The sequence below is a fragment of the Ixodes scapularis genome, unplaced genomic scaffold, assembly GCF_016920785.2.
Source record: "Ixodes scapularis isolate PalLabHiFi unplaced genomic scaffold, ASM1692078v2 PGA_scaffold12__126_contigs__length_90152505, whole genome shotgun sequence".
NCBI lineage: Eukaryota > Metazoa > Arthropoda > Arachnida > Ixodida > Ixodidae > Ixodes > Ixodes scapularis.
This window is the reverse complement of record NW_024609838.1, coordinates 69,751,215-69,771,747: the sequence shown is the minus strand read 5'-3', so window position 1 is coordinate 69,771,747 and position 20,533 is coordinate 69,751,215. Positions and strand designations below refer to the sequence as shown.

At 44.8% G+C, this 20,533-nt stretch overlaps 1 protein-coding gene across 1 annotated transcript in view; it reads right to left on the bottom strand.

The window, feature by feature from the left end:
• Window positions 1-19,019, bottom strand: part of LOC8037228 — an 83,558-nt gene extending 64,539 nt beyond the window's left edge. The window contains exon 1 of the mRNA XM_040210880.3: window positions 18,278-19,019. Coding sequence (XP_040066814.1) covers window positions 18,278-18,401 — 124 coding nt within the window. The 5' untranslated portion in view covers window positions 18,402-19,019. The remainder of the gene's footprint in view (window positions 1-18,277) is intronic.
• Between the last annotated feature and the right edge of the window lie 1,514 nt (window positions 19,020-20,533).

Here is a 20,533-nt window from a genome sequence, read left to right as displayed (position 1 = left end):
ACAACATTATTTGAGGAGTTTTTACTTCTTTTTTTTCCGAAATGAGACAAATCCATGGAAGCAAAATTGTGATCAAGCGTGCTTATCGGGCCAGCTTTGAGCCCTGTACCGCAGCCACCTTTACATTGGTTTTAGCCGAAATTGGCTTAGTATCAATTCCTAAACTTAGATCAATAAAAAAAAAAAAAAAAACTTTTTATTTTGAGTTGAATTGTGACACAGCCTCTGTGTCACAATTCAACTTTCTGCGAGGCTGTTGCTTGCTTCGGAACCACACACCTTATCTTGTTTCCCTCTCTTACCGGTACCGGGACGTTTTCCAATTATTTGTGTCACGCTTATGTTCCCTGGAAGTCGGGGAATCCCCCATGCCCGTGCCCTGCATTTTCTTCATGTAAACCCCGATAAACCTCGATTCGTCTAAACCGAACACTGGTTCTCTCTCTAAAAAAAAATAAAAAAAAACATTAAATCATGTCATGCCCCCGAGAAAAAGAAAAAAAAAGCTTTCAAAACAGTAGTAGTCGTAGTAGTAGTTTATTGTAAGATGAAAAGGGTGTAGAAGCAAGGCGAAAGGTTAGTCTCCCAGTGGTGGGGTCAGCTTTCTCGCCTTGCTAAGGGGGTAGGGGGAACGAAGAGTGGTTGTAAGAGAGGTGGCACAACAAACACTATGATACACTATAAATTAATACACTATTTACAATGCGATACAATATTATACAAATTGTATGGCTAATTTTGATCTTGGTCCTTTCCCACGTTTATTTTTTGTATTTGTTTATTTATTTATTTTATTTATTTATTTTAAATAGCCAGTGCTCTGGCCTGGGAGGGTCAACTTTTGAACCCTTCACCCAATTTGGTTCAAATTTTGAGGGTTATTTCAGCACTATGAGGAAGGATAATCTGCAAAGTTTTAGCATTATTGGTCAACTTAACAGTATGCTACGGTTCTCGCACTTCAGAAAAAAGACACTTCATTAGGAAGTCTATCGTAGAAAAATAAAATTAGCTGGTGGCAAACTTTTTGCTTTAATGTAAGAACAACACCCACAGTGCAACCTAGATAAAAAATAAATTGCAAAATATTTAATTATAACAAAAATAAGAACATCCCAAAATTTAAAAAAGAAAATGTAAAATTTTCGTTTAAAAAAATTTTTTTTTTTTTTCATGAAGGAGTAGATTTTTTGAACAGTGAAGTAGTCTATTTTGTTCCCCAGAAAATTTCAGTCCCAGAAAACCTTGAATGATGTCCCTCTGTATTCAGAATGTCAAACGATAGCTTTCCTAAAACAAGAATTCCTGCCAAAAAGTGAAACTGAGAAAAATGCGTTTGAAGATTCAACTTTTTTTTTTTTTTTTTTTTTCGGGCGATGCCGGAAACTCGAAATTTACCCGAGTCATTGGTGGCACCTTCAACTACATGAGCATGAGGAGGGCAGTGCGTTGAGGCCCCCGAAAAGATTCGTGAGCTTTGTGAAACTGATGCCACAGTCTTTTTGCAACGACGCCTAGACGTACCGCGAGTTCGTTCTCTCGAAACTTGCCGATTGATGGTGAGTGCGGTGTCGCGACGATGTCTCCGCAAGAGACATCGTCGGCGGAGACATCGTCGCGACACCGCGACGATGTCTCGGTGTCGCGAGAGACAACGTTGAAGAGTAGCGGGATGAGGACACTTCCCTGTGGCACTTCTTGTGTGCACTCACGTGGCGTACGTATACTCAAATGCCTGGCCAGTCTAACTTGGAGCGTTCGTTTGTTTAGAAAAGATCGTACAAAGGCCAGGGCCCGACCTCCTACCCCGATTAATTGCAATCTCTCTATTATTATGTCGTGAGGGAGAGCGTCGAAAGCACGATGTATGTCGAAGAACACGGCATGCAGAACATGTTTCTGTGCTTTGACCTCTTCAAGAGACGAGGCAAGATCTCCGATGGCATCTGCTGTGGATCGACCTCTTCTGAAGCCCGAAAGTTCGTGTGGGATCGTGTTTGTATGTTCAAGTTGCCATGTGAGACGGCGGTGGATCATCCTTTCCATTAGCTTGCAGGTGCAGGACAAGTCATTCGCGCGCTTTCCTGCTTTTTTGAGAACTATCACGGTCGATTGCAACCAGGCATCGGGTAATACTCCTCTCTGCCAAATGTTGTTGAAGTAGGCTAGTAGTTTGGGTCGGTCTTCTTCGTCGATGTTTTTTAGGGCCTGGTTAGTTATACCGTCAGGTCCTGGGGCACCCCGCCGACGGCAGTTCGACAAGGCGTAATTTAACTCTGATAACGTGAAGTCGTCATCAACTTATTTTTTTTTTTTTTTTTTGGGGGGGGGGGGGGGGGGGGGGAGTGTGTGGAAACGGGAGGCCTGGGTCCAAGAAAAACTGGCTTTGGTGAGTTGATGTGAGCGGTGAATTCATCTGCAAATCCTACTCTGAGGGCGAATGAGATTTTGTTTTTGATGGCGACTGCTGCAAAGTGGTCTTTAGGTGGGACTGCAGTGAGTAGGCATTTGAGTGTCGTCCATGGGAGGCGGGATCCAGCGTCAGTGTTTAGTGAATTACTTCTCTGGTGCCATTGATGACGGCCAAGTTGTACGGTATATCTGCGGAGCTCGGCCTCAATTCATCGTGATGTTGTCCAGTCTTGTGGTCGCTTAGAAGAGCGTGCCAAGAAGCGTGCCAAGGCTTGAGACTGGAGCACGGTAGCCCAGCGTTGCTCAAAAAACGCAATTCTGCATATGACGACTTAATCAATAGATTAAAAAAAAGCATTATTTTTTTAAGTATTGTTTTTTGCTCTATCTCGCACCCAAGAACGGGGCCACTTCCATCTACAGATCTAATGGTCAGGTGAAACTCAAGAGTGTCGGTCGATGCTTTTCAAGGAAAGGAACGGAAATAACTCAAGCCCCGACCAGAACGCCCCTAGCGGCAAACAGATCATTTTCATCGGTTGGTCTTCTTTAGCCGCTGCACTCAGGTTACGTTCGCTCAAGTTTTGCGCCACGGAAAAAGCTTGCGGAATTTGTTAGAGCCTAAAATCCCGTCGCAATAATGACAGGCACACTAGGCCCGCGCCATTCGACACAGCAGACCTTTCGCTAAGTTACCCAAGCATCAAAGAGAATGTTGGGAACGTAGGTACACGCGCTGCACGCGCTCGCCTTTCCTACAGAAAACATTCCAAGTAAATAACCAAAACAAAGCGTACGTGGAACGCGCATGGGAACTGTCATTTGTTTTAAATTTTTGCTTGCGAACTGTTAGTGCTGAAGACGCTAGTACGCGTAGCGCGTGTACTCCCGGCAATCTTTTTGGTGCTCGGGTAATTCAGCAAATGATGTATTGCTTCCCGGCGAGTAGGCGGCGACAACCGCTAGGTTGCAGCGAACAATCAGAGAGCCTGTATTAGAGAGGATTTGCAACAAGGGTCACGTGGTTTCTGGGCCTCGTTTGGCAATACGAGCTACAGGTGACGAACGCGTTGGCCGTCCGCCAGCGCCTCCGCCTTTCCGCCTGCTTTCCCCCTAGCCACGCGATAACCCAGCGCATGAGCACCTGCGACCAATCTCCGATGGAGGCGTCCGCCATTAAACTGCAACCGCTCCCCAAGGTTTCAGTTGGAGCCTATCTAGAGTCTAGGCTCTCTACGAACAATCGGCGAGAGCCGACGCCGCCAACGTGCCCCTTAAAAAAAAAAAAATAATAATAATAAAAAAAAAGTTTGTTTTTTTGGCACGGTTTGTCGCGAGGGTTGGAGCCGTGACGCAAAGGCATTCAAATTTGATGGCTTCACGTGCCTAACACACAAAGGGCATCTGCCACGCCTCGGAAGAGGACTGGGGGCGAATCTCGACCATTGGGGAAGTTTTTAACGTAAAACAGAACAGAAAAAAATGCAACGCAATGCAAAAAGAAAAAAAAAAAAAAAAATACGGGCACTTCTTTTTCTTTTTTTTGAAAGCGAACGTTGTGGCGCGCGCGAGCACTTTTAGCGAGGACATCACCCAACCCAGGCAGCATGGCTTTCCAACAACAGCGGAAGCTCGACGACAGCCAGCAGACCGGACCCACGGGATAAACACGCTCCAAGCCTCTGCCCAAGGACGCGAGCGGAAGGTAGCTTTCCCCCCGGCAAAAAAATAAACTGGAGGAGAGAGGAGAACCTGCACTGCACATCCAGCATAGCAAATGCTGTGACTGCAGAAATCCCGTCCTGTCTGCCCTTTACACGGCAGCCCCGTCGCAATAAACTCCCGTCAAGTTGCGGCAGGCACTTTGGCCGAGATTCGAACCCTCGCCACCTGGGCATCCTAGGCCGGCGCTTTGCCTCGGAGCCAACGAGGCGTCTCTGACGCCAGGGAAACTAGCCGCGACGTCACCCTTGCAACAATCAACGCGATAAAAGAGAACGTCCTGTCTGTCTGCGCGCGGTCTGCGGTTCTTGCCGCCGGCATATCCGTTTCCACCGACGAGCATCGACGGAGACTAGACAAACACACGGCGCCGCGTTCAAAGCCCCACTCCTCGGCTCGTTTTAGCCACGTGCAGGGGAGGCCACGCTCGAGCCAACTCGTACTGAAACACGCCGACAATAGACGTTTTGCATAAACCGTATCGCCTTTTCTTTCTTTCTTTTCTTTTTTTTTTTTTTTTTTTTTGATTCTGAACATTTGCGAGGAAGCGACCTTGCGGAGGGCCGGGTTCGGGGCGGAAGATATTTTTTCACTCTGCCTTCACGAAATGTATAGTGAAGTAGGTCGTTTCTTAAGACAAGCACCAATTAACTGCTTGTCGCTCTTTCGTCTTTGAGGAAACACCACATCATGATTTGTGTTTCTTAAAAGGGCAAGAAAACAGCGTTCTCACGATTTTGCCGATTTGTGCTTCTTGCTGTCAATTAAAATGGCTTTCTGTGTCTGCTGGTTTGTACGTTGATGTTATTTATTTTATTAATAAATGCGAAAAAAAAATTCTATAACCTAAACTCATAGAAAATTTTAAATTTAACAAAAAAAATTCAATAAACCCCTAATTTTATCAACGATAAGCAAACAAAAAAAACAAGAAAAAACAACTCTAAAGTTCATAAAAATAATTTTTGAAAAGATGAAATTTCAGGAATAAATAATGCTGGCGGAACAGCTTCCAATCTCTGACGCGGACTTGATTTCATTTTTAATCATTCGGACACCACTGACAACGTTAGAGGAGCCCCCTGCGGCACAGTAACTATACTCCGTTTCACCTTAAGTTGTACCGCAGACAAGGCTAGAAGCGCGAGCTCACAGCGTTCGGAGCTACTCTTAACGCACGAGAGCTTGTGCCGCCGAGATGTTCCCTAGAGCAAGGAGCTCACGCTTGTAGCCTTTCCTGCGGTACATCATAACCAACGACGACAGCGACCCTTTCCTCGCCCAGACCAGCAATTGGGAAAGAACGGGAGGTCAACGTTGCGCTCGACCGGGGCGTGCATATCACTGACAAAGCGATGTCAGCTGTCTGTGCAGTTTGCACCTCGAAAACAAAAACCCTTAATTAAAAAAAAAAAAGTTATTATTATTATTCTTTTTTTTTTTTTTTACTTTTATGGAACGAAAATTTACATGTCAGTGTACTTCGTATTTTAACGATGCGGTCCGCGTGTCGACCCAATCTGACAACTATATACGGTGTACACACTAAAAGCGCATGCTTAATAATGTATATGTAAACTAAAAGTACACTTTAAGTGCATAAAAATAGCGCAGTTTTAGTGTATTCCTTTTTTCCCTGGAACGAAGCTTTCGTGTAACGGTCGGCGATGGGATGTTGTGTTTCAATGCGCACTCTGGAAGCGAGCTGTCGTGTAACGGTCGGCGATGGGACGTTGTGGTTTCAATTCGCACTTCGACCTGTGGTAGAAGATTCGTAGTCAAGAGACGCATTCCTGCCACAGGACACCACGCAGTTGATGTTTCCAATTAAATCGTGGTCTAAATCACACCGGTTTTGCTGTAATTATTTTAATCAAACCTTTCCCGGAAATCCTACCCTACCACAGATGCTCCTTAATTCCTGCAACTCTGTCCTGCTCTTAGCCATTAGTACGATATCATCCGCATACATCAATCCCGGTACGGATTGCTGAATTTCTTGGCCTAGCTTACTGTACGAAAGGTCGAATCTATATTAGGGAGGCTCTAGTGAGGGTGGGTGCAACTCAAAACCTGGAGAGCGTTTGCAATTTAATGGCGGCGCCTGAGGGAGAGGATTCGGGAAAGGATATGCGCCAATGTTGCCTGCAGGAGAGCAGACGCACGCTCTGTTGCAACTCTGTTGCTCCATGCGCCTTTCCTCCTCTCGTCTCCCATTGCAAGCAACGAACGCCTTGGCGCAGCCTCTCTCGCTTCCTTCGAGAGGAGAAAGCAGGGTTGCCAGACAAGCAGCAACGTCCAAGATGGCGGAATTTACTATTTTTCGCGTTAAAAAAATACTTAACCTATCCCAACAAAACTGGTGGTTATGGAAAGGTAATCATTTCAGGGGTGGAACTCATGAAATGTATTTAGGAGCAGCCACGGGAGCAGTTCTAACCGCTGTTTTGGAGCAGGTTGGGGGCAGCTAAAACTACATTCTGGAGCAGGCTAGGAGCAGCTCAGATCAGTTTTCATTGCACTTCTGCTTGTGTCTTAGACGAGCACGGGAGCAATTTCAATAGTGCTTAGCAGCACAGATGAACATGAGTGGTTAGGAACCTAGGTAGATGGGATAACAGTGTAGCAGATGCGAAAACTTGAAACTTCGTGAGCCTTAATGAGAACCAAAAAGCAAGTACCATATATTTCTGAAGATGGTATCCTTAATATTTTCTGAGTGGCTTTCAGCTGCTCAAAATGCAAACCAACACTGCTTATCGCACAACTCACGTGCTCGACATAGTAATTATATGTGCGAACCACGTGACGTTCGTAAGCAATGGACGTGCTGTTGCGTGGAGGAACAGGGACACAAATTTCAAGTTTATCCTATTGTGCAACTCAATATCGAAGCAGCAGACTACGATTAACAGACTTATCGTATTCAAAGCGATTATAAGGAGCAAGGTTAAAGGACGCCGAGCAGATCTACCCCTCGCCTGAGAGCTGCTGGCCGGCAAGGTTTCGGATCGGACCGCGTTTCAGTTCTATCAAATCACAATTTATCTTGCCGGAATGCGGTTCCAACTTCCAACGATGAAGTACTAAAAGGAATATTTTGCTCATTTGTTTCCAACTGCGCTCACGTACGGATCCTGGGCCGCAGAGCCTCAGGCAATCTGCCGCTTAACGACTCGACCTCACCTTGGCCTACTTGCTTAACCGCTGATGGTTGAAGAATAGCAATCCAATCGCAGGTGGTGTAGCGCTTGGAATCCGAACCCCGAGTTTTTCCGCGCGCTTCCGACTCGGAATACACACGGAGAATAAACAGAACAAAGGATTGCAAGGCCGACCAAGCTAAACGCGCTTATTGTTGCCAATCGAGTCCATAGAAACCGAAACCAAGACAAAATACAATTTGTTTGGTGCACGTTGTGCGATTTGATGCATAATGGCGCAAGGTATTGGCTGTGGCGCAGTTTCCGCAAAATGGCGCAGGATGGCGCAGACAAATGCGTCTGGCGCAAAATGGCGCAAATGGCGCAGCCGTTCCACCCCTGCATTTATACCTTGTGTAAATTATTCAAGCACCTTAATGGGCTCTTATGACCTCAGTTAGGAAATAAAACGACCCTTTGCCCCATAGGCTCCCAGCAAAATTTAGCAATTAAATGGCGTCCATGTCCCGTGATCCCCGATCTAGCAGTTGCACCCACCCTCACTTGAGCCTCCCTAATCTATATGCGAAACGTAGAGCGCCATCTAGTAGCGCGCCGAGAACTACGTCCGCCATCTTGGTAGCGGCGAGAAAACGAAACTAGTGACCCAACCGGCAGGGAAACCGTGTAAACAAGCGACCGCGCTTCGTACGAGAGATGCGATACCAACGCCTCGCTGCGTTCTGCTGCGGAAGCAGCGATATACGGAGAGCAAGTTCGTCTGCTTCTTGCTCAGGGGTTGTAATGATGTCAGAACGACAACCTCATATTAACTGATCGAAAAAAAAAAAATACTGAGTAGACCTTCAGGCATCTAACATTGAGGTCTACCCACTATACTTTCAATCAGAGCCAATCAGAGCTCGCCGTCCTCCTGACGTCACCGCAACGGAACTCCTGTGCAAGAAGCAGACGACTCGCTCTCCGCATACCTTCGATTTGTGCGTGACGCGAACGCAAGCGTGAACAGGGTTCATTTCTTTCTTCTTTTTTATTTGTTACTTTACACACAGCTTTTGACACAAACAATCGGCGACAACGTAAAACAATCATGAGTCGTTCCACTCTGTGAAGGTGGAACAGGAGAAGCTGTTTAGCACACGACACAGACGTGACACAGAATTTTGAACGAAGGTACGAACATATGTATCGTCTTCATCGGTGGTCATCGTGACGACGAGAGAAGAGAAGTGAAATAGATTACCCCCAAGCATCAAGGAGAATGCAGGGAATGGTGTTCCACGCGCCGCACATGCCGGCGTCTGCAGAGCTGTTCTAAAGCAAAAGCCTAAAACAAATGACACCTTGCACGCGTGTTCGTCAACGCTTTATTTTGGTTATTTACTTCGAATTCTTTATACGGGGGAAGGCGTGCGCGTGCGGCACGTGCGGCGGTGCGAGCGTAGAGTTTTTGGTCACGCACACAAAAAATACACGGAACACCATCCATAAACAAATTCGCTGTAAAAAAAGAAATGGCGTTATTGTGCGGGGCGAACCTATCTACAGCTATTAAACTGGGCCTTAATATTTCCACAAAATTTTACTTTTTTTTTATTTTTTCTGGTGCTTGTTGTAGTATTGGTTTCTGTTTTTTCTTGATGCGAAAGCAGCTCAATATATACGGACGAGACCAAGGCTGTGAAACAAGGCAAAAAGATTAGAGTTTTTATAATCCACGCCACCAACCACCATTGAGGATGCGTATGGTTAACAGTGAACAAAAGCTGAAAACACCACAGAGTCCCTCAGTCCCTTTGGACAGCCAGAAAACAATCTCATTGCAGGCGTCGGTAAACTAGGCTTGTAGAACACCTCTAATATAAAACGGGGGAGTCTGTTGATAAAATCTTCTTGAAGATTTAAGGCGCGCATATGTAGAATTGAAAACACAACAGACACGGACGACGTATCTGTTTGCTCTCAAATCTCACAGATACGGGATTTTGCTATTTTCTTCGCCGAACGCCACGCCCAAAGGAACTCGAGGGGTAGTTTTGAGAAAGTCAATGCTGTCATTCTGCCAGGGTTGAACAGATCTGCATTAACCGGCGCAACATCCATCACCTGTGCTTGAGGTCGATGCAATCTGAAACCAATTTGAGCGCTTTGCAACGCGTGAAAAATATTCCCCAGGGCACAGTTTCTTTTACGAGAATGCGGAGCTTTCCACTAATTAAAACGTTCTCCATCAACAGCTTAAAAAGAATGAATCTGGAGTTGCTAGTATTGGAGTGGAGCAGTCTACCGCTAAGCAGTAAAACTTCATGCGTGTCGAAAAAATAATCAAAAGTGTCCTCAGAGATGAAAGAGATGCCGGCCTAGTCCTTTGTCCACGTTGGGTGTTCGGAAGTCAGAAAACAATAAAGTTCCTGAGTCTTGAATCACGATCAGTGGCAGAGCGTCTCTACCCCGGGAATGCCGAGAAACCGAAACTCGAGAAACGTGACGCTATTAAGAAGGCCGCGCACACAGTGCTGCCAGATTACAAACAGGTTTCGCATATCGGTCGATGTATGATCTCTATGATCGGTCGTCTATTAGCTAGTGATGCAAAACTATCGATAAATTGACTATCGATAGTTTTTCCAAAACTATCGATAGTGTCGCAGAACTATCGATAGTCGACCATCGATAGTTTTTCGATAGCCGACTATCGATAGTATTATCGATAGTACTGTCGATACTCAGATTTCTGGCAACTATCGATAGCAGTACCCAGGGAAGGGCAGTATTTCAAATACAAGTATTTGAAATACTCTGTGTATTTTGCATTTGTATTTAATTACAAATTGGGTAATGTATTCGACGTGTGTATTTAAATACTAAAACGTGGGTATTTGAAATACAATTGTAATTAAATACAATTTTGTGGTCGAAAATACATCCCTCAAATTTATTGTCACGACTCATTTTGCTCATCCTAAAGGCCCGTTCACACGATGCATTTTTCTCGCGCATCTAGTGTCGCGAAACGTAGTTTCGCGAAATGGTTGCGCCGTCTGAACGAGTCCGAAAAAGACGCGCGCATCAAAAAAAAGTTGCGCGCACACCTCGCTTCTGGAGCGAGCTTTTGCTGAAACTTTGCCGAGTCCTGTCAATCACTCTGAGAGCGCCGCCAATGGCCGCTCAGAAACGCTCTCACGTGGCCTTTGAGGGGGGAGCGAGCTGTTTGAGAAGACCACTTCACTGCCGGTGTTGTAGCCGAGCCAAATCCGAAAAAAACCGAAACCACGAACGATGCATACTGACGGCACTTCCGCAAGCACGTCGAGCACCACTGAAGGAAAAGTGAGTAGCATATCGGAAAAAAATCCAGCGATGGACGAAGACGTAATTGGTGATGACGATAATTCGCGTCTATTTTTAGTCATAATTAAGAAATAAAACCTTGAGACAAGGAAACAAAAAGGGACGTACACAGCAGCGTCTCAAAACCAGCACAGCGTACAGCTCTCATTTACTTCCACAACAGTCTTCTTCTTTGTCAACCTCCATTCAAATTATACACATTCAACAGTAAATGAAGTAAATGGCAGTAAATGAAAATTCAACAACTAGTAAATGACAATTAAAGAGTAAATTAAGTAAATGGAAGTAAATGACAGCTGTATGCTGAGCTGGTTTTAAGACGGTGGTGTGTATGTCCCTTTTTGTATCCTTGTCTTAAGGTTTTATTTCTTAATTATGATTGTTCACCAGCTCGCCTGCCTTTTGACTCTTAGAATGTGGCGGGAGATGGAGAACACGACGCTGAATGGCTAATGGTGATGATGATGATGTTGGCTTTCAACTGAAGCGCCATTTTATGGTCAACACCCAGACTATTTTCGCGAGTCTAAACGTCATCGTTGTTGCACGTGAAGCGGTACGTGTGAACGAGCACATTTCGCGAAACTTCGGTGTCGCGAAACTGTTGCGCGCCTAAAAGATGCATCGTGTGAACAGGCCTTAAGACGTGTCCAGAGCAGGAAGAAAACTACGTTCTGCAGCGAATGCAGGTCTCTCAATCAAGCACAAGCGTTTAGTGACTTTGTGATTGCGGTGCTAGTCCAGGGCGAGAATAGTGACGAAATCGACGTTCGCAAGCAGACTGGCTAAATAAGTGCCTGTGACAACTTGTGATGCTTTCCAGCCTGATTTCCATCCATATTTTTGCCTGGAACATTGTAAATGTGCGGGTCGTCCAGATTTTCGTAACTGGTGCGAGTTGCAACAATAACAAATTCTCTAGCTAGTGCTGCGCGTCTTGGTCGTCTCGGTTCTTTGTTGGTCTATACCAAAATGTAATCGACAAAAAAAGCTGCTTGAAGCTCTGTACTTTTTTCACCTATTACGTCCAAGCTTATTACATTTTTTTTTTGTGATTATATTTCTAGTACGTTACTAGAGCCTCGCATACTAACTCCCGAGTGTGCGATGCAAAATTCAAATGAGATACCCAGAAACCCGTTGCAGGTGCCCTGAAGTCGCTGACACAAATTTTGAGGAATGTATTTGGAAAAGTATTTTGAGGAGACCAAATACATTTGGTTGTATTTGTATCTTGTACTTAAATACTTTTTTGGAAATGTAATTAGATGTGTAATTAAATACATTTTTGACGAAGTATTTTGTATTTGTATTTCGATACACATTTGCATGTATTTTGCCCATCCCTGTTTGTTGGTCTATACCAAAATGTAATCTGCAAAAAAGCTGCTTGAAGCTTTGTACTTTTTTACCTATTACGTCGAAGCTGATTACATTTTTTGTGATTATATTTCTATTATGTTACTAGAGCCTCGCACACTAACTCCCGAGTGTGCGATGCAAAATTCAAATGAGATACCCAGATACCCGCTGCAGGTGCCCTGAAGTCGCTGACCCAAATATCGAGGAATGTATTTGGGAAAGTATTTGGAGGAGACCAAATACATTTGGTTGTATTTGTATCTTGTACTTAAATACTTTTCTGGAAATGTAATTAGATTTGTAATTAAATACATTTTTGACGAAGTATTTTGTATTTGTATTTCGATACACATTTGCATGTATTTTGCCCATCCCTGTTTGTTGGTCTATACCAAAATGTAATCTGCAAAAAAGCTGCTTGAAGCTTTGTACTTTTTTACCTATTACGTCCAAGCTGATTACATTGTTTTGTGATTATATTTCTATTACGTTACTAGAGCCTCGCACACTAACTCCCGAGTGTGCGATGCAAAATTCAAATGAGATACCCAGATACCCGCTGCAGGTGGCCTGAAGCCGCTGACCCAAATATCGAGGAATGTATTTGGGAAAGTATTTTTGAGGAGACCAAATACATTTGGTCGTATTTGTATCTTGTACTTAAATACTTTTTTGGAAATGTAATTAGATTTGTAATTAAATACATTTTTGACGAAGTATTTTGTATTTGTATTTCGATACACATTTGCATGTATTTTGCCCATCCCTGTTGGTCTATACCAAAATGTAATCTGCAAAAAAGCTGCTTGAAGCTTTGTACTTTTTTACCTATTACGTCCAAGCTGATTACATTTTTTTGTGATTATATTTCTATTACGTTACTAGAGCCTCGCACACTAACTCCCGAGTCTGCGATGCAAAATTCAAATGAGATATCCAGATACCCGCTGCAGGTGCCCTGAAGTCGCTGACCCAAATATCGAGGAATGTATTTAGGAAAGTATTTGGAGGAGACCAAATACATTTGGTTGTATTTGTATCTTGTACTTGAATACTTTTTTGGAAATGTAATTAGATTTGTAATTAAATACATTTTTGACGAAGTATTTTGTATTTGTATTTCGATACACATTTGCATGTATTTTGCCCATCCCTGTTTGTTGGTCTATACCAGGGGTGGCCAAACCGCGGCTCGCGAGCCGCATGCGGCTCTTTGCTGGTCCAAGTGCGGCTCGCGGATCCCTCGTAATGTATCCCCCCCTTTTCACCCCTTTCCGCGTTTCCCCAGAAAAAAAAAGAAAGGATTTAAGAATAAAGCACTGCAGCTTGCAGTTTGACAGCCTTGTACTCCCATACGTACAGTCGTACAGCCTTGTGCCCCCATACGTACCGTCAGACTCTGAACAAAAGTTAAATTTGCCCTCCCCCCCCCCCCCCCCCCCCCCCCGCGGCTCTTAGAAGTTCCGTGGTTTTGTTTGCGGCTCTTAGGCCAGGCCAGCCTGGCCACCCCTGGTCTATACCAAAATGTAATCTGCAAAAAAGCTGCTTGAAGCTTTGTACTTTTTTACCTATTACGTCCAAGCTGATTACATTTTTTTGTGATTATATTTCTATTACGTTACTAGAGCCTCGCACACTAACTCCCGAGTGTGCGATGCAAATTTCAAATGAGATATCCAGATACCCGCTGCAGGTGCCCTGAAGTCGCTGACCCAAATATCGAGGAATGTATTTGGGAAAGTATTTGGAGGAGACCAAATACATTTGGTTGTATTTGTATCTTGTACTTGAATACTTTTTTCGAAATGTAATTAGATTTGTAATTAAATACATTTTTGACGAAGTATTTTGTATTTGTATTTCGATACACATTTGCATGTATTTTGCCCATCCCTGTTTGTTGGTCTATACCAAAATGTAATCTGCAAAAAAGCTGCTTGAAGCTTTGTACTTTTTTACCTATTACGTCCAAGCTGATTACATTTTTTTTTTTGTGATTATATTTCTATTACGTTACTAGAGCCTCGCACACTAACTCCCGAGTGTGCGATGCAATATTCAAATGAGATATCCAGATACCCGCTGCAGGTGCCCTGAAGTCGCTGACCCAAATATCGAGGAATGTATTTGGGAAAGTATTTGGAGGAGACCAAATACATTTGGTTGTATTTGTATCTTGTACTTAAATACTTTTTTGGAAATGTAATTAGATTTGTAATTAAATACATTTTTGACGAAGTATTTTGTATTTGTATTTCGATACACATTTGCATGTATTTTGCCCATCCCTGTTTGTTGGTCTATACCAAAATGTAATCTGCAAAAAAGCTGCTTGAAGCTTTGTACTTTTTTACCCATTACGTCCAAGCTGATTACATATTTTTGTGATTATATTTCTATTACGTTACTAGAGCCTCGCACACTAACTCCCGAGTGTGCGATGCAAAATTCAAATGAGATATCCAGATACCCGCTGCAGGTGCCCTGAAGTCGCTGACCCAAATATCGAGGAATGTATTTGGGAAAGTATTTGGAGGAGACCAAATACATTTGGTTGTATTTGTATCTTGTACTTAAATACTTTTTTGGAAATGTAATTAGATTTGTAATTAAATACATTTTTGACGAAGTATTTTGTATTTGTATTTCGATACACATTTGCATGCATTTTGCCCATCCCTGTTTGTTGGTCTATACCAAAATGTAATCTGCAAAAAAGCTGCTTGAAGCTTTGTACTTTTTTACCTATTACGTCCAAGCTGATTACATTTTTTTGTGATTATATTTCTATTACGTTACTAGAGCCTCGCACACTAACTCCCGAGTGTGCGATGCAAAATTCAAATGAGATACCCAGATACCCGCTGCAGGTGCCCTGAAGTCGCTGACCCAAACATCGAGGAATGTATTTGGGAAAGTATTTGGAGGAGACCAAATACATTTGGTTGTATTTGTATCTTGTACTTAAATACTTTTTTGGAAATGTAATTAGATTTGTAATTAAATACATTTTTGACGAAGTATTTTGTATTTGTATTTCGATACACATTTGCATGTATTTTGCCCATCCCTGTTTGTTGGTCTATACCAAAATGTAATCTGCAAAAAAGCTGCTTGAAGCTTTGTACTTTTTTACCTATTACGTCCAAGCTGATTACATTTTTTTGTGATTATATTTCTATTACGTTACTAGAGCCTCGCACACTAACTCCCGAGTGCGCGATGCAAAATTCAAATGAGATACCCAGATACCCGCTGCAGGTGCCCTGAAGTCGCTGACCCAAATATCGAGGAATGTATTTGGGAAAGTATTTGGAGGAGAACAAATACATTTGGTTGTATTTGTATCTTGTACTTAAATACTTTTTTGGAAATGTAATTAGATTTGTAATTAAATACATTTTTGACGAAGTATTTTGTATTTGTATTTCGATACACATTTGCATGTATTTTGCCCATCCCTGTTTGTTGGTCTATACCAAAATGTAATCTGCAAAAAAGCTGCTTGAAGCTTTGTACTTTTTTACCTATTACGTCCAAGCTGATTACATTGTTTTGTGATTATATTTCTATTACGTTACTAGAGCCTCGCACACTAACTCCCGAGTGTGCGATGCAAAATTCAAATGAGATACCCAGATACCCGCTGCAGGTGCCCTGAAGTCGCTGACCCCAAATATCGAGGAATGTATTTGGAAAAGTATTTGGAGGAGACCAAAGACATTTGGTTGTATTTGTATCTTGTACTTAAATGCTTTTTTGGAAATGTAAGTAGATTTGTAATTAAATACATTTTTGACGAAGTATTTTGTATTTGTATTTCGACACATATTTGCATGTATTTTGCCCATCCCTGGTGCCACTACCGATAGTTTTGCACCACTAGAGCGAACACAGTTGCCGCAACGCCGCTTGCCTCGTTTCGCCCAAACTCCCTTCTTCGTCATCACTGAAAGCTGAACCAAAGTTGGGATGGTAAGCGCTTGGCCTAGTTGGTGTCCCATTTGAAAAAAATAAAGCGAGAAAAAGAAGAGGGAGCCACGCAAACTACCAGTGTCGCAAAACTATCGATAGTAAACCGTCGGCAGTACTATCGATAGATTTACGATAGTAGACTATCGATAGTTTTCCAATAGTCGATTAACGATAATTTTCCGATAGTCGACTATCGATAGTACTATCCGAAGCTTTTCGGTAGTCAGCTCTCGATAGTACAATCGGGAGTGTTTCGATAGTCGACTATCGATAGTACTATCGAGTTTTTTTACTATCAAGAGTCAGATATCTTTCGACTATCGAGACTATCGATAGTTTTGCACCGCTACTATTAGAACAGCAAGCCATCACTGTTGTATTGCGGGTGAGGTAGCTAATTTGGATAACTTGATTAAAAAATTAAATGAAAACTCGAAAGCGTTTCGGTACGTGAACGCTGACGCGAGATCGCTGTAATCCGTCATTTCATGAAGCATTTCAAAGGTCCACCGGCGGCATTGGTTCATCTTGGGCATTGCTTCCCGCGCGAAGTATGGGATTGGATGCGAGTTGAAGCCGAGCGTGGACGCAGGTCTCCTGTCCAATGCATGCACTAAATATGGCGGCCTCAGAACAACTACCAAAAGGCGGGCTCTGTTGGAAAAAAAAGAAAAGAGAGAGAAAAAAAAGAAGAAATAGAGCATTGCTTTTAGTCTTCTATATTCATAGTAGACGGTGCGACCGATATAATAATAAAATAAATAAATAAAAAGAAACGCCGGGCGAGACGAAATGGTACGAACACAGCATACGGATTTCTTTCTTTTTTTTTTTTAAGAAATTTGAGAATACCTTCTTTTTTTTAGTTTACCTTGTAAGAAATGAAGTTTTCACCTTCAGACACGTTCGTAGAATACACATTTCATAACTTACACACAATATAAATAAATTATAATTTATAAGTCATTTGACAGAACTCATTTTAGGAAGACACCAGATAACGGATAACAAACACAGGGTGTTCATGCTCACATGGCAAAACATAAAAAAGCGGGGGGGGGGGGGGGGGGGGGGGGGGGGGGGTGTATGCATGTTTAAAATATGGCGACCTCGGAACAACTACTGGAGCGCGCACGCTTTTGAAAAACATAATATATATTTCTATAGTGTGTATAGTGCATCTTTTCAAATGTTTCATATATTCATAGTAAACAGTGCGAGCAATATAACGACCATAAAAAAAAATAGAAAGAAACGCCGGGAGTGACAAAATTGTGCGACATGTTGTTTATTGGGTCAACACAGCATGCGGTGGAGAGGAATGTTTTTTGAATCAACAGAATATTGTTCACAGCCTTATTGAGCAAGCCGAGGTATATTTTGCGACGTGCCAAACTGGCTAATTAATACAGGCGACCTGCGCTAATGTTTCCAACCCTCCAGTCGAAGAAACTGAGATATAGAGAACTACATCTACTCCGCAAAGTCACATAACCGGGACGAATGTCTCGCGCTTGCTTCTATTGCCCGAGAGGCCCATTCAGATAGTCCATGTGACTGTTAAAGAAACGGACCAATGTGCCATAGCCATGAACGAACGCAACTCCGGGTGCTAAAATATGTAGCGAATAGAACGACGCGAACGGCGTTCACCACCCTTCTGTGCGCGATGAAACAATACTGAAAGGGGGCTCAAAGCGCAGTTTACTCTTTAAATCGACGTCTGTTATTTGCACTAGTTGAAGCTTGATTCACACGATGCGGAGTTTGCAGCTGCAACGTCATTTGCACGGCAAGAAGAAAAAAAAGAGAAAAAAAGAAGAGCGTGGTAAACGCTGCGATGAGTTACTTCGCAACTGCGAAGTCGAAAGCAAAATCGCACCATGCGGTTTTTTAAATAAGTTTGTGCGGTGCCAGTCGCGGGGTACTGCGAAAGTCCGTGCTACTTCGGCTGCGCAAGCCCGCGGGCGATCCAGACCCGCCTTCCTCGTTCAGGAGTTTTTCTGGCATCGAACCGCAAAAGTCGTCGCCCTTTCGCTGAAATCTCGTGTGCGAGTGTGGAGCCCGACACGTTCTTTCATTACGGACGTCCCAACGACTGATCTCGTCCGATCCGAAAACGTCAATTGTTGGATCCGACACGCAACCCACTTTTGGGTCCGCGCTCGGTGCGTCTGTGTCAAGAACCCGAAAGGTCGTCGCGCCGATTGTTACGGAGCACAAGTCCGCGAATGGGATCGAAGGTAAGTACTGCATTCGTCGTAGATAACAGCGAGGACTTGGGGACTCACCGCAGCCGCGGATGACGAGCGTCAGAGCGATGCAGCAGCTGAGCAGCGTCGGCAGCGTCGGCCTCCTTCGCGTCGTCGGATCGGTGGACGCACAGCGGACACACCGTTCACGACGGCACTCCATGACGCCGTCCGTGCGGTCGGGGCCCGTCGATTCGGGGCCCTTCGCTTCAGGGCTGCATGCCGAGCCCCTGCGCCGCTGCTGGGGCCGCCCCGAAGGAGACGGGAGGCCTTGTTCGGTCCCCGCACTGCATCGATCGCACACAGCGCCGACTCCCCTCTCCAGGGTAGTCTACCGGGAGTGCCGCTGAAGACCGACGGCCCCGTCCCCTTGACAATGGACGACCGGAGACTACGCCTCGTACCACCGATCGCACGGCGTTGTATCCGCACGCGATCGAGCCAACCAAGCTCCCTTCGGAAGCACGGACACGGATCCACGGATCACAGCTTGGAAGCACAGAGGCACGCTGAACAGCACGGACGCACAGCCACACCGCAAACCACCACGGAAAACAATTCGCGCGTTATGCGGATAAGCATCGCCATCTAGTTGGAAGAGCTGGGACTACGGTGTTTGGAACTTGGACACTTCCCTCGGAATGGCAATAAATGACGTCACAAAAGCCGGCATGTCAGTTGCTGGATGTGGTAATCCTGGCGGTCGGTGCTTGAAATATTGGCGTGTTCCAAAATTTGCTTTATCTTACTGCAGGGTAAGGGGCTTGTCCCTGTGCGTTCGAAAACTCACTCGCGTTCAGCTTTATTTGTATTATCAAGTGACACGCCCGCCGGAGTCAGGGGCCGGAGTAGCTCGGGACCACAGTGCTCGGGACCACTGATCTCATAGCGAGTTCGTTTCACGGCACTCGTGCCCACGCGTGCCCACTCGCAGCGTGGAACGGGTTCGTTTCGGCCGGCGCTCCACGAGTGGTTGCACTCTCCGAGTTCGTTTCAGCGCTGACACCCCACGCGTGCATGCACTCGCTGCACCGAGAAAATCGGGAGTGCGCCAAAATGCAATACCGTCATGCCTCGCTCCGGCGGGGCCGGCGAGGAGCGGGAGCAGACGACGAGGGTTCGTCTGCTACGGTGTGTCGCGGAACCGAACGGAAAAAAAAAAGTAGATTTTCTGATTTAATAGGTTAAGGTTTAAAAGGTTCAGTATGAACCAACTCGCCCAAACACAAGTTTTAATTCAATAGATTTTCTGATAGAAATCGCGTCCCGCGGGCAACGAAATCAAACGCGAGCTTGAATTGTGAGCGTCTGCTATTTCACGAAGGAAGCAATGCGGAGGGCAAGTTCGTCTGCTTCTTGCGCAGGGGGGTAGCGGTGACGTCAGAACGCCGAGCCCTGATTGGCTGATCGCGACCCCCTATCTGAGCGTCGTCTGCTCCTTTGCAACGTCGTCTGCTCGCAACGTCGTCTGCGTCTGTCTTACCTTTCCTGCGACTTTCGGAAGTGCACAGGCCAATCTTACGCCAAAAATGTGCGTAAGACAAAACTTCAGAACAAATTCGTATTCACGAAACGAAATTTTCGTAAGTTTTGCGCAGGTTACGACGAAACCCTACGACAGCTCCGAAGCTGTCTTGCGCACTTCTTACGATCAAATCAGCATGGCCGACAGCTTTGCGGTCGCGACGGCCCACGGACGTTTATTTTTCTACGTGTGCTTCTCACGCGTCCCGACTTCAAGCGGCAAGAAAAAAGTAAAAAGTGCTTGAAACAGACCCGACGAACAAGAACGCTGGATCCACATACACCCAGGAAAAGCTCCAACGGCCACGATTCCACCGAACGCGACCAAGCGAGCGCGGCAGTTAGGCCTAGCAGGCACTCCGCGACTCGGCGACCGTCTGCCCGCGACCGGCTGGCGTGCTGAAGGGAATATGCCCGAGCGACCCTTGTGAACCCTTCTCGTATTATACTTTGATCGCTGATCTCAATTTTAGATTAAGAGGTCAATTTCTTCTTCTTGTTATCTCCTTGTTTCCCGAGGCAACGGTGACTCGCCGGCGAAAAAGCGGTGAATCTCCGGCAGACGCAGGAAAGGTAAAGCAGCCATCGCTTTGACTAGCAGACGTAAAGCAGAGGACGTTAACTGCGCCAACCCGCCGACGCCGTTAAATAATGAGGGGTCTCGCCGCACACGAAAGGAGGGAAAAAGTATTAGGGAGGAAACTTGCGGACACTAACACGCTCACCTCTCGGTTCTTAGCAAACAAACCTCGGCGCCTCGGGACACTTCGC